General features: G+C 46.1%; 2 protein-coding genes across 2 annotated transcripts in view; both read right to left on the bottom strand.

The window, feature by feature from the left end:
* The window catches only part of LOC137455415 (lipase member M-like), a 32,305-nt gene extending 18,540 nt beyond the window's left edge, over positions 1 to 13,765 (bottom strand). The window contains exon 1 of the mRNA XM_068166198.1: positions 13,688 to 13,765. The gene's annotated coding sequence lies outside the window, so the exon portion shown is untranslated. The remainder of the gene's footprint in view (positions 1 to 13,687) is intronic.
* Positions 5,568 to 13,771, bottom strand: TMEM72 (transmembrane protein 72). The gene is made up of 5 exons (XM_068166199.1): positions 13,688 to 13,771; positions 9,716 to 9,782; positions 8,647 to 8,718; positions 7,789 to 7,928; positions 5,568 to 7,598 (listed from the first exon to the last, which is right to left on the bottom strand). Exons 1-5 carry the CDS (start codon positions 13,755 to 13,757, stop codon positions 7,138 to 7,140), a joined length of 810 nt encoding a protein of 269 aa, XP_068022300.1. The 5' UTR covers positions 13,758 to 13,771; the 3' UTR covers positions 5,568 to 7,137.
* Between the last annotated feature and the right edge of the window lie 3,974 nt (positions 13,772 to 17,745).

The raw sequence follows: 17,745 nt of genomic DNA on the forward strand, positions 1-17,745 counted from the left end.
ATAAGAAAACATTTGTTTTGCCCAGAAAGCACTAGCTTTGGAAGCACCCTGAAGTCAATGCCATTGCTTTCTGCACAGTTGTGCATGGTTTGATTTCAACAAAGGAAGAACAGAAATTAGACCTGTCCAAAGAAAAACTTCATGAGACACACAAAAATGGATGGAAGGTCCTAGCCTCCAAGGCTTTGGAAATGCACAAGGAAAGACACATTACCATTTTGCATAGTGTGAATTCCCACCTGGCATGTTCTGCATCTTGGAGGTTGCTCCAGATTGTAGAGATGTGAATTGTGTCACTATATCTGGTGCTTGTCATTCATTATGTGCTATCGAGAGACATTGAATTGTGCCATCAGGATGATCTGTGGAAGGAGTCAGCCTTTCCCTCCCCACTGCAGGATTGCCTAATTCAGCAGATTTCTCACATGATGCCTTCCTATGCATGATGACTTTCCCATGTGCAATGTTGTTTCCATGTTGTTTGCTGCCACTGGCGCCAGGGATGGGGGCAAGATCAGGGGTAGGTCAGCTCTGAGACAGCTTCTGTGACCACTGGTCTGTAATTTTCTTTGGGAACTGGAGAGAATTACAGCCTTGGAGTTTATTTATTAGAAATTAAAACCAAAGGCAGACCTAGATAATTGCTTATGGTAAACCAACTTCTCTACGTAGTGGACCAGCTGTGTAGTGGGGTAAAATCATAAATACAAGGTGTATATGCATATCAGTTATGCACATGCAACCCTCTACACAAAACTGCTATTTTTTTTTTCCTAACAAGACCATTCACCTGTGAGGGCATTTTGGGGAAATATTTAATGCAGAATTGCAGAATTTTAATCACTCATCTGTCTGCTTATTTTTTATCTTTGGCTACTGCTACCTATAGGACAAAGAAAAGGAGTGTAGTAATGTAAGGGGATACTCGACACTCTGGCAATCACTCTCTAGAACATCAACAAGAAGTAACCAAGTATGAGTGTTAGTATTCTATTTCAGATGTCCTTGGGCATCTTGCCTGACTCTGGGAATTTGTCCTAGGCTTTGTATATATTCATTTATCTCAACCAGTCTCTTGCTGAATTGTGACTGGAGTGTGTGATGAGTTTTAGCCTTATCTGTTAAAGACAAATATGACTGCTTCATATTTGTACATAATGAAGAGTGGGTTTGCAGGTATCTTTCACTTGGTTAATGCAAAGCAGTAGACAGATTTTTCAGATGTAGAAGCAGCTTTCTGTGACGACTGATGTGTACAAGCTGGTTCAACTTGGCAACATCTGTTGTCCATGAAATGTTTGTTATTGGTTGCTGAAGATGACAGAAAAAAGTAATAATGAATGAAAATTGAGAGGGCATTTAAGAAGTGGAATTCTAAACAGTTTTCCCCTTTCTGGGTAACACAGACTAGCCAGCTTTCTGCATTCAAAGCCATGAATAAGCTCTACAGGATCACCAAGAGCTCCCAGCTTTCAAGACTTTATGACTGTAGTACATCTTTGAACAGTAGCTGAGTGTCTGACATTTTCACATGACTCCAAAAGCAGCAATTTTGATAGAAAAGTCAACCAACCTTTCAATCAAATCTTAGTAAATGTTATTAATTTATAACTCCATTATAATTTGAATTACATCTTTTCATAGCTACCACAAGCATGACAAATATTAGTATGAGCACTTAAGTTTGATATTATCCTTGGACTTCAGAATATTTGATAGATAATTTTGTAGGTTTTTGTCTAGTTCTTTGATATTGTGCAGGTTAGAGGGGTTTGTGGTTAGGTTTGGGTTGGGTTTTGTTTCTTTGAGGTTTTTTGGTGGTTTGGGTTTTTTTTTGTTTGATTGTTTGTTTGTTTTATTGATTTTATATTTCTCTCCTCCCCCCCCCCCTCTTCCCATTACATATATATTTGGTTTTGGTATTAACTGTGGGGGGTAAGGCTAATTTACTTAGCTAGTTGTGGTGTGTCTCGTTACATGCAACAGATCATTGTGCTTGCATAAAACTTTACAGCATATAGAGTAAGTATATGTGTAGCTGAAAAGCATGAGCTGCAGAGGTTAGCTCTTAGTTTTGTTTACCATGGATTGACCAAGATGATTTTTCTTTTACATAGCTTTCTTTTCTGAATGAAGCCAGCTCTGAGGTGGAAAAGTTTGGGGTGAAGGAGAGTCTGACAAGAAGGAAAAGGTGACAGTGGTATGAGGATTAGTGTTGAGATGCTGTTCATAGCTTCCTCCTGTGCTGTGCATCAACTTTAGATGCTGGGTTTTTTCCTTTCTTTCTCAGATGATGCTTTTTGTTGGTGTTGTTGTTTGGGTTTTTTCCTTATTTTGTTTGTTTGTTTGTGGTTTTTTGGTGTGTTTTGTTGTTGCTATTGTTGTTTTGTTGGATTGGTTTTGGTTTTGTTTTGTGGGGTTTTTTTTTGTGCGTGTGTGTGTGTGTGTGAGTCCAAAATAGCAATTTCCATTTTAGTCTGTGATTTACAGGCTTGGGTTGGAAAAATCATGTTCGTGGTGTTTTGCATAGAGTTACAAAACAAGCTTCAGTAAGTCACATGCTGAGTGAATAGCTTCCTAGGATTAGTTTCCTAGGGGTACCTTAATCATTCACTGGGATATAACCTAAGTGCAGTAGTTTCACCAGTGTAATGCAAGCCTGACATAGCCAGATTCGTGCTTTTAGACACACTATGCTGAGAAGATAAGGGAACTGACAGCTCCAAGGAATGCCAGGCAGGTTTGGCACATGGTTCTTGCCTCCTGTAATTTCCTGCACAACACAAAATTCAGGAGTCCAGCCAAAAAAGAATCTGCATTTCTGCCTCAGCATGTGGCAGATTATCCTGAATGGGATGGGAGAAGTTGCAAGGCAGAGAAGTGGAAAGATTGCAAGTGTGTAAGCAAGCAGCATTTGGAATCAAGTGGAGACAGGTCCTCTGCTGCATGTGGCTATTACTCAATATTGAATTAGGAGCCGCCCATGACACTGACACTAATACCAGCGTCTGAGCATTGCATGTGCAGATATGAGCAGGGAATTTCTAATTTCAAGTACTGATGCTGCAGAAACTGGACATGTTTCTCTCCAAATGTACTCCATGTTCCTAACACTGCTGTTGTACTGGTAAAACATTCATAACCATGTTTCAAATGGAGAACTGCTCAGGGGAACTGGGTGTTTGAAGTGTGACCCTTTAAGCACCTGTTGTGAGGTGAGAGCACTGTGGTGGGGCAGGTAGTGTAACTGTCCATGGAGCTGTGAACAGCTCCTCATACTAGTATGCATTGGAGGCGGAAAGAAGTTGTAATCAGGCCCTGCACTGAAATCTGTATTCACCTTCACATAAAACTTTAAATGGAGTAACTGTTTGCAGCCTACTAGTTCAGTGAATTGTGATGAGAGTTGTGTTTCTACTGCACATGTGCACAGCAAATTTTTCCTCATGCTGAGAAATCTTTGGAGGAAATTTTGAAGGAAATAATTTCTACCAGGATTACCTCACAGAGTTTTACATTACAGGAGTAGTTTCTTTTGGATGACTCATCTTGTATCCTTTCAGTATGTGAATCCATAGAAGTTTATAGCTTTATGCAGTCTAACTAAGAGGATTAATCTTAATGGATTACATGTATCATGTATTAACTGTAATCAGGAAAAAAATATATAGTAGCATTCATGTAGTGCTTTGTGGATTTATAGTTCAAGCAGCTCAAATTCAAATAGCACTGCCCTACACAGTTAATAATGTCAAGTTCTTCCTCTTTCTTTTCCTGAAATTCACCTCTACCTATGAAAGTTTCTCATATACAGATGCCTATAAAAACTCTCTACAGCATCTCTGGTGTCTTTAATAGTCCCTGGGATAGTCCCTCACTGTTAGGTGTAGGGAGAGTGGTCAACAGAAACATGTACACTCTAGCAAATAATCTCTGAGCTCTCTGCAAAGTCATCTGACACCCCCTGAGGTTGAACATTTTCTCTGCACTGGGATTTTAAAGAAAGCCTGAGGCTGCATTTCTTTAAGCAGTTGAGCTGCTCTAAAAGCCTCCTGCCTCTAAAAGGGGTGCTTTTATCATTCACTTGATTCACTTTGTGGCTGGCCCTTCCTTTCAGTGATTTATTTTGCTCATTACCCAAGAAGGTAGCCAGCCACCCACTTAGTTTTTCTTACTTATTTTTCCTCTGAGCTGGAAAGCTCTGTAAGCTGATGGAGCTGGAAGATAGCACCAAGGGTGGGATGAGCAGTGAGGAACAGAGTGGGGAATATACAAATGGACTCCTTGGCAGGGGCAGTAGGGGCATCAGCTCAGCCTTTGTGTTGAGATTGTACCTGTTTGTGCTGTTTGGGGCACAGCTTGGAGCATCTACTTCCCTGTCACTGATGCAGTCTCTTGCCAGACCCCAGGGTGAGCCAGCCATGGCCCTTAACTGAACAGGCAATTAATGATATAGAAAAGATGAGCAGCTTGCTTTTTTTTTTTTTTTTCCAGCCTTCATCTTCTCAGATAGCTAACTGTGGCTGAAGAGGAGCCAGGCCAACACAAAGAAGCATTCAGAAAGAATAACCAGTTCTAGTACTGTCTTCAGGAAGACTGAGCGGTCACTTCACCTGTAGCTTCTCCTGGTCTTCCTTCTTAGGAGAAACCTACACCATACTTTCAAAAGACAATCCTAAAAACTACACCTAATTCTGCAGACTTGGAACTAGTGCAAACTTTTTTAGGCATTTCACAGAGCAATAAAATTTGCTCCTCAAACACTTCACTGCTCCAGAGGTGCTTGCATAGCATCCCTTGGCCAGCTGGTAGGGGCATGAGACTGATTGAGTAAGCGATGAAGGATGAAATTTGTTGTGGAACAGCTATCCTCACCCATGCTGCCCTGGAGCTTTGCTCAGGGCTAGAGGAGGAGGCTGCAGACATGCGGTCTTTCTCTCATTGGTGGATTGCTTGATCTATTGGGACCAGTGCCTTTTCAATAAACCTTATCTCTATGTGTGTAATTAGTTAGATAATGTTCAAAGAAGATGCAGAAAGCCGATTTTGCTAATGAGAGTGGGTCTAATTGCACAGCAGATGCGTGATCATGCCAGGAAGCCATCTCCAAGCACAACCTTTTAGGGCAGAGTTGACAAGAGTGGGTACCGTGTAATAGCTGAGTCAGGACCTTTGTTGTTAAGGGCGTGCTGTTTGGTCACCAGCTTTAGAGGAAAACAGCTTTATTTTTATTTCTTAATGTGATGAATACCCTAGCTCAAGGGTGGGGCTGTGGTTGGATCCTGGGCTTGCTGCTATCAGTTGTGCATTAGGCTGTAAACAAACACAATTTTCTGAAGACTGTTCTGCAGATGTAAAACCTCCCCAGAGGCAGATGTGTACGTGACTCTTCCCCAGCACACAATTATGGGGTGGAGGATTAATTTGTGGAGCCAGGAGGAGGAGGTCTCTAATCTATGTGTTGTGTCTATAACATATTGATGCCAGCTATTATTTTAAATGTTGGTGATGCAACAAAAAGCTTTTTGGTTATGTCTGATTGTAAGAATGACAAGTGTGTGCCACCGTTTATAACTTTGTGGAAAGTGCTTCATTATCAAACACAGGCAATCAAATATTGTAACTCAGTATCTTTCACTTCCTTCCTCATCCATCTCCCAAATTAGGACTCACTTAAAACCAGTTTATTAAAAAGTAGTACTGGGTTCTTATCTCAATTGCCTTGGGATTTTTTTAACTCTCATCCATTTTCACACTGCACTCTAAATTACTCTTCTTTCCTCAAGGAACATGGTGATTGTGACTCAGAGAGCTGAGATTTTAAAAAGAAGAGGTAATGTATTTCCAAGAAAACACAGCCAGCCCCACTGGCTTTTACCTTATAGCTAGCAGGTCTCAGGGGTCTTCTCTCCTTACCACTGCCTCATCCTCAGGCTGTGTGTCTGGGCTTAGAGTAGTTAAAACTTCATCTTAGCAGTGGTGACAGTGTAGCCTCGTGTCCTATTTCTAAGAAAACTCAGCCACATGACTTCTTTCCCATGTACAACCAAAAGTGCTGCCTGAAGCTGACCAAAAAGGCCTTGGTGATGGTATCTGCAGGCACGGATGGCATCTGGAAGTCTTAGACCTCAGGTAGGGGAGAGCCAAGAGAATGAGTTGAACAGGAGAGAAAGGTTTGATTTTATGTGAACATTCCTCAAAGGGCAGAAAATATGATGGGATTAAACCAGGGCTGAAGGGTTCAGGGATAAGATGGGATGGAGGGGACTAGTGGGACAACACTGAAATTTTATTATTGCCTCTGCCCTCTGAGGCCTATTGTTAACACACCTTGGGATTTACACACAGTCTGCTGTGCCAGCACAGTGCTGAATCTCATGAGCTGAGTGGCCACATAATCCCAAAGCTCTTCTAACTTGAGAGTGCTCTCTGTGCAGTGGATACCAGGAAGTTCCAGGGTCCTCCCTGCTCCTGTGTAGGTGCCCCCCAAAGCCAGACATGATTTCCCTGCTGGGCTCAGAGTGTGCCTCAGGGGAGGGCACTTAGCACACAGTGGGTGCCAGGTCTCAGCCCATCTCTGAAATAAAGTTTTGGATGCCCTAGGCCTGTTACAGCTGGTGCAAGTGCTGTGAGGGAACCTACAGTATAAGGTGCCCTGTGCTTGAGGTTGTCTCAGCTCTGAGCTTTTCAATGTGCAGCAAGGGCAGAAGGGAGACAGCAACCCCTGGCAGAGGCTGCTCTGGAGACATGGCAGTCTCCCCTCCTCCTGTTTGCTGCAGCCACGTGGGAGGTACACACCATGGCTGTGATGTTAGGCAGGAGCAACCACTGTGTTGTTTAGTGCTGTAACAGAGGGATGGCCCATGCATAAGGCTGTAGGAGCAGAAACTTTACTGTCCTGGCACTACCCTGGCTAAAAAACAACCTATCCCCTGGGCATGGTACTGCAGGGTTGGGTACCACACTTGCTCTGTCACAAAGTGTGAGACCATGTGTTGTGGGCAGACCCTTGAAGAGGCAGTGACAGGGTTGTCACTCTGGTGGCAGAGAGGGCAAGAAAGGCCACCACTCAGGGCCTTTTGAATGCTAGCGTGCCAGGGTCATCAGGCTTGTACTATCTTCAGTCCTGCTGAGGGCTCAAAAGAGGCCTGTGGAGCTGAGGGGACTGAGTATTACAGGAGCATCAGGAGGGGTGAGGATGGGTGTTGTGTCCGACGTGGTCTCTTCAGCCTCACTCTCCACATCCTCCAAGCTCTCGCTGACAGAGGGGATGATCTGCACCACTTTTTCCTGGAAGTGCACTTGCTTGCGTGGGGCTGCTGGGGCTGCTTCTTGGACAGGAGCTACTGGGCCCAGGCTTCTGTCCTTGCTGCCCTTCAGGATGCTCTTCATATGGCCCAGCAACGAGTGGTGCTGCTCCCTCTGGGACGCGTGGAAGGTGTAGGTCTGCTCAGTGTCACCAGCGACGGTTGGGGCTGCCACAGTGGCTGAAGGGTCCACATATTGGCCTGCCTGGGGATGCATCTCTTTGTGCCCTGTGCTCTTCCTCCTCTTGCTCAACAGGAAATAGGCCAGGGCAGTGAGCACCAGCATAGACCCTGGGGAGAAGACCATGTTGGCTGAGGGCTGTAGCAAGGTGAAGTTCTCACCAAGCGCTGCTTAGTCTAGCTAGCTCAGCACCATCCACAACCAGCCCGGCACCCCACAATTCCCCACCCTCTCTGGCCCTTGAAAAAACATGCTCCTCTTCCATTTGCGCTACTCCTCACACCAGAATAGGCTCCTCACCAGGGATGGTGACATGCCAGATGAGGACAGGATGCAGGAAGCAAGCCACTGAGAGCAGTGTGTATCCCAGGAATTTTTGGAAGCTCCCCGGATGTCTAGCCCGCTTCCAGCAGGCCTGTGCCAGGGAGTCAGGCTCATATCTGGGGAGAGAAACAGAGTTCTTGTGGAATGGGGCACCAAGCACACAGCAAAAAGATTTGGATCTGTCATGCATCGAGATGTGAAGATCCTCTGATTTTCCAGGAAACCAGTGTGTTGGTCAGGGAAGGTAGGCAAAGCCTGAGTCCCTTCCATGGGAGGATGGGTTCAGGAGCTACTTCTGCCAGAGGTCAGTGTCTCAGGCCATCTCTCCTTAGTGTGTTTGCCCACTTAGCCACTATTTGAGTGTCTATTAGATGGAGTAAAGTATTGCCTCTAAGCTCTCAGAGCTTTTGAGTTTATGCTAGATGACAGCAGAAGTGTCCATTCTCTGAGAAGTACATAAGGGTTTTTTAGATTTTAAGTTAAATTTCTGCCCTCTCTCTGGGATGGAGCTGCAGCACACTCTGGGTGTCTGGATCTTCCTTTAACATCAGTCTCTTGTAGGGCTTCATACTGTTTTAAGCAGATGCTGCAGACCAGGGTTTGTCATACTGATGCTCAGCAAATTACACCAGAGGCCTGTATTAAAATATAGGTTTAACTGACTATGGACACGGCCCCACTTACATCCCCCCTGCCTGAGTGCACTTGCCATGGCATTAGGGGCAGGACCTTCAATCTGGCATTTGCAGATTAACTAGGCCTTGTGTTGCCTCTAAGGGGCAAGTTGCCTTAGAGATATCCCCCCAAGACTGGAGAAGACTGGGGTCTACTCACGTGAAGCACATCTCCAGGAGCAAACTGATAAAGAAGAAACCTTCACAGAGAGCAACTGCAACCCCTGAAAAACTGAAAGGTGGAACTGTCAGGGAGACAGGATTGGGCTTGAGTATGCTCTTCAAGGCAGAAAGGGCATAGAGAGCCAGGATTTCATATCCAATTCCAAAGAGTCTCTGCTGGGGTCTGGACATCCCCTGTTTGGCTGCTTTGTAGAGGAGCTTAAAGTCCTTCTGCCCTTAGAGGGTCAACCTGCAGCCAGTGTCACCTCTGGCCTGTGTGAGTCTACAGTGACATGAATGATCTTAGAATGTTGGTTGGAATGGGACTTTTACCTGTCATCTAGTCCAACTGGGGAAAAAAATCAAATCTAGTTCTGAGAGTTCTGAGATTTGGCAGGTAGAAATTCCTCCTGTATCTCTAGATTTCAACATTTTTACTAGGTTTGTAATGACCTTGAACAACTGAATCCACCTGTTATGTTCCATCTGTATTCATTGCTGCATTTCTGTATTTCTTCTTACTCCAACACTTCTAAATGCTGCTATGTATTCTTCACAAATCTCTGGTTTGGTTTCAGGGTAAGCCAAATTTATGATTCTTAAGCATGCATCTCAAAGCCAGCATGATAATATTACAAGCTCTTCTGTTGTAAAAGGCACAACTGACAATTGTCTTTGACCTAGAATGTCTACCGGATCACCAAAGAATTTGTTGTCATGAGTAGAAACAAGTGAATGACTAAACAAAGAACTAAAAAAGTAGAAGAGAAGGATAATTTGACTATGGTCTTCTAAAGACGTTGAAGAGCCTCTTGAAATCAAGTGGCACCACAGACCCTATAATCATTCATGCAGTCATTGAAAATATCAAATACCAAAGATGCAATAGCATCACTTTCTAACAGAAATAGCTTACTTTTCTGAAACCTAAATATGGAGACCTGAATTACCCAAAGCCTTGGACGCTGCTCCATGCTGCTGTTGAAGTCTAGTATGGGGCTGTGTGTGGTGGAAGGGTTGAACATGTTACCCCCATCAGCTTTGACTTTAAGGAGAAAAATACTCACAGCAGATAGAATGCCAGGCTTTTGAACTGTCCTCGCTGAAGAGTTTCTACACCCACACCAATCAGCACTAGAAAAAGAAGGTAGGAAAGATGCTGACTACAAAGTTGGTTCCCAGGTCTCTGGTGTCCTACCATCTCCCAGGATCAATGGTCTGGTTTCTCCAGGGGCTGGTAAGGCTATTCCTACTGTGCTGTGAAGCATGTTAGTACTGCCAGCAGCAGTGATTCATGCTGACACACCAACCCAGAGGGGTCAGAGATGAATGCTGGTCTTGACATACAGCCCAGAAACCCATCCCAGCTGTATCCCTATCATGGCATTCTTGCCATTGAGTGGGCTGGGGAGAGGTGCTCTACGGATACCAGCTGGCCTTGCACACCTGGGGAAGAAAAGCAGCACTGTTCTGCATGACTTCTACCCCCTGCCACACAGTTCCACCATAACTGCAACAGGGACTCCCACTGCTCCATCCACCTCTGCCCAGTCCCATTGTGGGAACCTCTCTGTCTAGGTAACCCCCCCCAACCCCAGGGTCTGCTAGCCTCACTCTCCTGCCCTCCCCGCTTGCCCAGGCCTGCTGCACCCAACATGTGGCTGCAGCAGGGTAGGGAACTGTGCCAGCTGCCTTCTCACAAAGGGCTGTAGTCATGGCATCAAGATCCTTTGCTAGCCAAACAGAAAAACACATAATGGAAGCATGGAGATTAAAACTAGGGAATGAATGTCCCCTCAGTGCTCTAGCCAGCATAGCACAGTGGGGAGTCAGTTTAAGGGGGATTAAGAGTATTAGTGAGGCTAAAATCCTCCCTGGACTGGCCACTGGGGGCCAATAGCTTTAGGGAATGGAAAATTTCCTTCAACATCCTTCAGTTACCCACAAGGCTCTTTCCAAAATGGAGCAGAAACAGTGTTTTGCATCAGCACCTGTCTGTTCACTGTGCACAAGTGACAGTGGCAAGGAGCTGACTAGAGCCCAGCTCTCATATCTAGGGTATTGGTTTGGGCACTTACTGCACTCCAATCTGTGCTTGGTGTCTCCATGTCACCAAGAAGTCCCTGCCCATCCACTGGTGCTGAGGAAGTTCACCACCATTTCCGTGCAATGCATGCTTGCAAAAAGTTTGAGGTGCAGGTTGGCTTCATTATTATGAGCTGTGGGTTTCCCCAGCTGGAGAAGAGTACCAGGCTCCAAAACAGGGATGCAAACCAGTGTCTATCAGCTTATGAGGTGGGTCAATGCTAAAGGTTTATCTGTGCCTGAGGACACAGCTTTCCAGCCCTGGCTGAGCTAAGTTTTGCCAGGGTTCTGCAATATTTGTTCCCTCTGTCACCTGAGCTACTGTCTCCTGTTAGCTAGGGAAAAGCATGGAACCCATGAGCCACCCTCCTCCATGGAGGCTGCCTCTGCAGCCATGAACACATGCACAGGGAAATCAACCTTATTAGAGGGCTGCGAAGATGTGTGAGCTTTATAATCCTGCATGCAAAGTATTGTCCTTTTCTGTCTCACATCTGAGAACTCTTCTTTATAATCTTCTCTGCAAATGTGGAGTTTATTCATTTGTGCTCTGGGGATAAATGCGGAGTTCAACAGCTCAGCTGTTACACTCAAGTCTCTGCTCTGGATGGGGAGGTTTCCTCATTTTGCACACCTTCTAATTTTTCCACAAAGCAGTTGGCATGAAAAATCTGCAAGAAGCAAAGGGCTGTTTCTGAGGTGTTTGTTTGGATTAGTTGCAGCTTTGATTTGGATCTTTTCCAAACCATGTGGTTAAAGGCACATGATTAGGAATTAAATGTTTGAAAGCATGAGAATTAAGGAATAAGTAAGGACTCTCCCCTAGATGCAGAAATCACATCTTAAAATCTCTGCACTACAGAGATGCCCCAAACACTGTAGCATATTGCTGAGCTGTTTGATCTCTCTTTGCCCTGTCTACCGCTTTTGCATCATTGCAGGCTGCCATTACACTCCAAGATCTTGGAGGAAGGGGAGGTTTATATTATGTGGGTATCCTATGTTTGCAAGCAGCTTATGGAGTTGGGCAGGCTTTCTGAGAATCAATTAGTGAGGCTGATACACTCTCCTCTCCCTTTCTTATTTTGATTTCAAACAACACCCAGGGGATTCTCTTCTGTATGGTTTCCATTTCATGGAAAAACCTCACGCACCTCATCAGGCACTGAACATTGCATCAAGCTGTTTTCTTACTCCGCTGAGACACATAGAAGAGTAAAACATAGGGACCTCCCATTCTTTGCTGGCCTTTGGGGAAAACCAGGTGATACTGGGAGTGTATCAGAGCTATGAAAAAGCATAGAGATCGGTGGTACAGCTTTAAGCAAGATACTTTATACTTCCCAAAAATAGTCTGTGATGCTCAGCAGAGGTACAACTGCACTGCTCATTTCTGGAAGTACCAGAGAAAGAGTTGTAGGCGATGCAAAATGATGAACAGAAAACAATCAGGAAAGAGACTGTATTCCACTAAAGTACTTCCAGATTATAAAATACTTTGAATTCTACTGTTCTAGCTTTAGTTTTCCATTGGCAATGAGCTCATATTTTCTCCCAGCAAGGTCTTTATGAGTTTCTTTGGAGCTTTAAGAGAGAGTATGAGGGGACTCATGTGGGCCCGAGGGTAATAAAGATAGGAAAAGGAAGAGATTTGCATTTCCTAGCTAAAGCTGTGTCCCAGCCCTTCTGTGTTGCTGTCTCGCCATGGTGTGCACTTATCTACAGGGAGTTTGTGTGAACTCAGAGACTCAAGTCTCTGCCCTATAGCTGTACTCTAAAGCACATTCCAGAGCACTACCTCCAGTGTCCCAGCTTCCAGTGTCCTTGGGGACCTCTAATCTCTTCGGCTAACCTGTGTGCTTTCTACTTTGCCCCTGACCTGAGCAAAGTGTCTCTCATGGGTGCATAGTTGATGAAGGAAATGCAAAAGTAGCCAGGCATGCTGTGACCTACTCTGCAGTATGTGAATCTGAAATTCCAGGGGGTCTGACACAGGAACAACAGGCACTACCTCAAGTCACCTCTCACATCTGGTTCACACCTCCAGCCTTTAGGCAAATCAGGCACTTTGATCTCAACTTCAGGGAAGCTGAGACAGAGATCACTGTCTGTCCTGTCCTGTAACAGTGAGTCAGCAGCCATGTCAGAGGGAACCCCTGAGGCCTCTACATTAGCTGTTTCCTGATGCCCTATCTGGAGTTGCCTCATATTGAGAAGGTTATTCACCACAGTTCAGTCCTTCTGGGTGAGGCTGTGCTTGAGACACCTGGCTCAAATCACCTGCATTTCACCTGAAACAGAGCACTCAGATGTGTCACCAAACCCAGAGGACTCTGGTCCCAAGCAGCCCCTAACAGTGGGTGAAAAGATGCAACTAGCCAGGTGGGTGAATTTATGATGCTTGTACTGCAGCTATAAACTGAGCTGCTTCCTGAGCCTGCTTCCTGATGGGTTGCTATAGAGGCAGAGAGACACTTCAGCAGTAGGTGTGCTGCAATGGCTGCACCTTCTCTGGCCTGCCTCGCACAGGACATTGCACTACACAGCGCAGGAAGATCCTCCTTCATATTCACATCCCACAGAGCATCCTGGCAGTTTTGTGCAGCCATGAGTATTTTGCTTTTCAGTCTCATCTTGTCCACTCCCCTGTCTGTTTTACAAGAATATGATTTTTTTTTCTTTTCCTTTTGTGCTTTAGTTTGTCCTCTGCCATACTGAGTGCTGGCTCTTCCTGCCTGATGTCTCACTATGCCTCTCACAGTATTTGGAAAAAGCCTGGCCAGACACCAAGAACTCTCCCTCCCTGGGTCCCAAAGCAACAGCGAGCAAGTTTCCTCATCCTTTTTATAGGATGGGGCAGTGCCTGCACCTGGCCAAAGGCAGGGAGACATCTCAGGGATCCTGACACCTCTCAGTTCATTGTAGTGCCAAGGAAAAAGAGAGCTCACTCTTACCTGCTGCAGTGGTGATGCCCAGCAGTCGGCAGGTGTACTCCAGGGTACTCCAAAACGCTTTGTACTGCATGGTGAAGAGATGAATACTGCAGTGCCGACCAGGCAGAAGCTCTTCTTTAGAACTCTTGCCTCACATGTAGCCCAGCAGCTCCCAGCCACACTAAGAGCTTCCCACAACCAGGACCAAGAGACCTTCCTGAAGGAAAAGGCAGTGCACGCAGGACTGGCCACCTGCACCAGGTCCTCCCACAGAGGGTGGTCGGAGAGTGAGCTGCCACCACAGAGAACCGGTCAGCACTGCTTCCAGCTGCTCCTGCCGGGGCTGTGGAGTCTTGGCCTTTTCCTGCTTGCTTGCTGCTTGCTGGCATTGCTGGCCTAGCAGTGATTAATGATTGGTAAAGGGGGGGGTGCGGCTTTGGGAGCATTTGCACTCGGGGTGCATGGCCTTTCCTGTTCCTGAGAATAAGGCTCTGGAAGCCCAAGCTGATTAAATGCATGTGAAGTCATTAGTGCTGCGCAGATCCTGGCAAGTTAACTATTTGTGAGGATGGCAGTGTTTGGTACTGGCAAGAAAGCAACACATTCTGGCAAGCTGCAAGGCTCCCAGGGCACCCCAGCCCTGCTGCCTCCTGCAGCTGAGCCCCCCACCACAGCTGCTGCTCACCATGCAGTTTCTGCCAGGTTCTGACTTAAATGGCTCAGGCAGTGTCCAAGCTGATGTGCAACCACATTAACAAGGAAATCAGATCTGTTCCCAAGGGTCCCACAGACCCAGGATGACCATAGCAGGGAGATGTGTATTTCTTTTCTTGGGAACCTCAGTGAAATGCATTTCTGTGTTATAGTCACCAGGGCCATTTGAATGGCACCAGGGTCACACAAGTGTCTGGATATGGGGAATGGATAGGTTCCCTAGCCTCTCTCTTTATGTTGGAATTGGTAGACAGCTTGAAGGTCCTTGGTTTGTCTTTACAGGACATACCACCTCTGGATATAAGCAGCCTTGGGCATGTCTGAAACCATGCACTGTCCCCCTCTGGACCACAGCCCCACATTCATCTGTGCTGAACTTGGTGCATCCCACCTGCTGCTGCCTGGGGAAGTGTCAAGAGCAGCATCTGGTCGTTATAGTGCTTTTGGGAGGGGTGTAGCAACAGCACAGTCCTGGCAGGCAGCAAGGATGCCTGGTGCCTGTAAGGCTGCAGATTCACAGGTCGGTGAACTCACCTTGTGCTGCATCTGGCACCGGGTGAGTCCCTGTAGCCCCGCCCCTCTCTGTGCTTACTGTGAACCAATCAGTGATGTGAGCAAAGGACTGGGTGAATCACATTCAGCTCATGCACAGGCAGCCCTGCAGGAAGGCAGCAACCATCTGAGCCTGACTCCTGTGATTCTTCATCTCAAAGCTGAACCTGGCCAGTATGTGTTGTACTGATGTGTCCCAGGGGTAGAGATGACTTGGTCCAAGGGCACAGTGACAGCTTTACTTCCACAGTATCTTGGGCTGCATTTCAGATTGGGATTTCCCCAGGATGGGAAAATGCCTGAGTTCATGAAATGGCTGCCTAATTCCTGTAAATAACCACAGGCAGTGTATTTCTGAACATGTACAACTTGGAGGATGGCAGGGATTTTGCAGCAGGCGAAGCTGACAAGGTGTGGGGACAAAGCACATATTCCAACAGAAAAGCCCACTAGAGAAGGGCTTCCAGAGCATCCTGAAGGGCAGTGCTGAATGGTGCAGACTCAAAATGTGTCTTTGCTTTGCAGCATTAATACTGCCTTTGGGTGTTCCTGTTTCCTCTTGTCCTCTCTCACTACTGTGGGTGTTTAAAGAAGCTACAGGTTTTCCACAACTCATGACTCAGATGTGTGTCAAAGCTTCCTTTGCAAGAGAGACACAAAGAGGAAAACAGAGGTACATCAGAAGGGAAGGTCCCACAAAGACTGAGGAAGCACTCAGGCAGGGCACCACACAGCCCTGTTTGCTGTGGCCTCTCATGGTGCATTGCTGCAGGCTCCAGAACTACCTTCCACTTCCAGAAATCACCAAATCAGCTTAAGAGCTGTGCAAAAAGTCAGGATGCTTTTTCCGTTGTTCCCTTGTTTGTTTCAACATTGAGGTATTGAATTTCAGGTATTTCTTTACAAATACAAAAGCTAGAAGACTGCTTAAAAAGCAAACAGAAGAAAGGAGGACATAAGATTTCTTCAGAGCCACTTAAAGCCAGGAGCTTAGGCTTGAAGAGAAGAAGCAAAGACCACAGCGGAATCCTGAAAGCTGTCAGCACCCAACTTTCAGCAGCACCCAGCACCTCCTAATGGAGCAAGCTGCTGCTTCCTCCCATGGTGGGGGTCCTTGTTGGCAACATGGGCAGTGCAGTGCACTGTGCTGTTACTCGAGAGCTTTTATGAAACTACACTGAGCTCTCACCCAGAAACTAAATGACTTTGTCTAAGTGCCCTTGACAGCAGTGTTTCCTTTCTGGAGAGCAATAAGCCCCAGGGTTTAAAATAAACACACGTTTATGGGTGGTGGTGGCGATGGAGGAACAGCATCTATTTGGGAAAGGCAGATTAATATGTTAACAATTTAAACCTCCTGTCTCCCTTCTATGTTCCTTTAGCTATTGCCCAACCTCCATCCTCTGAGTGGGCCTATGTCAGCCTCTCTGAAGGTCCTTGTCCTCTGCCTGGAAAGACTTTTAGTTTGGGGTAACAAAGTCTTCTCTTGCTGTTCATCAGTGCACTGGTGCTTCTCTCACCTCAGTGACCAGGAGAGGAGCTCGGGACAGATATTCTCACACTTGCTTTGTGCCAACACTCCTTTATCATCTTCTTTCTTTGATTCACAAAGCAACTTCACATGAACCCTATTTTTCTCGGTAGAGGGGGCCCTTCTGTTCTGCCTCTGTTCAAGTGGGAAGATGATATCCTCAATGAAACTGTGTGCCATTTAAGTGTGTTTTGGTGAGGTTTTTAGGAATGAGTTTATGCAGTTGGAAGAGGACTGGAAACTTACAACCTTAGAGGGGTTTAATAGCCTGTAACCAACACTGCAAAACCTATGCACCAGCACAACCTGTTCTGGGACATGAACAGCCGTGGACCCCACTGCACACCCCACTGCACATTAAGCCACTTCTCTTGCACAGAGGCTGCCATCTGCACTTTGGCTGCCAGCCAGGATTCACATTTACAGGCTGCCTCCAGTGATATATGGGCTGACTTGTGAGGATTTTACTTCAGTGTTAGGGTTTTATGGTGGTGTTAGTCCTCATCTTCCTCTCTCCCTCCTCACACTTTACTCAAGTCATTTTGCTGTGTCATGGCCATCGGACCATTATTCTGTGACCAAGGCCACAGTGCAGCATCTGTCCTGAGTGACTGCACTTAGAAAGCTGCAAGGGAGCACACACCTGTGCCTTGGCTCTGCAAAATGTTGATGCTGCAAGAGTGCTACAGTGAGCAGAGGTTCCCCTCACAGGGTGTAGGGCACCACAAGCCTTACTCTGACAGAAACCTATAGGAACATGATGGGCTTAGCTATTCTCATTTTATGCCCATCCTAAAAAAACAGTTCCCAAACTGCCTTGTACAATGCTCTAGAAATTTGTATCTGCTTTTTTTACTGCCTCCTTTCTTTTAGCCTTTAACTAGAACAACCATGTCAAGCAGCCTTGCTTGGCATCTTTGGTCCTGTCTCTAAGCAGTAGCAGTGAAACTGGAATCTCCTTCCATCCATGTGTTCATCTGAGACAGGGTGACACCAGCACTCTGCCTTGGCTGACAAAGGACAGGCAGACAGAAGGAAGCTGCCCAGAACATTTGCAGTGGTTCCACGTGCTTCCTCGCTGTGCTGTCCTTCCACCAAATCACCTGCTGTGGGGAGAAAATGGATTTTCATGACAGCTAGCTGATATACGGTGGATGGACCAAGTTGACTGGAAGCATCAATGAATTACAGCTGTGGGTTCACTGAGTACAAACATCTCCTTGCACTCAGTGGGAACGTTTCTATGCTTTCTATCACCAGTGGCCTACAGCTTTCCAAACCA

The sequence above is a fragment of the Melanerpes formicivorus genome, unplaced genomic scaffold (assembly GCF_026170545.1).
Source record: "Melanerpes formicivorus ecotype bairdi unplaced genomic scaffold, bMelFor1.0.p_v2 SCAF_98, whole genome shotgun sequence".
In the NCBI taxonomy this organism is placed as follows: domain Eukaryota; kingdom Metazoa; phylum Chordata; class Aves; order Piciformes; family Picidae; genus Melanerpes; species Melanerpes formicivorus.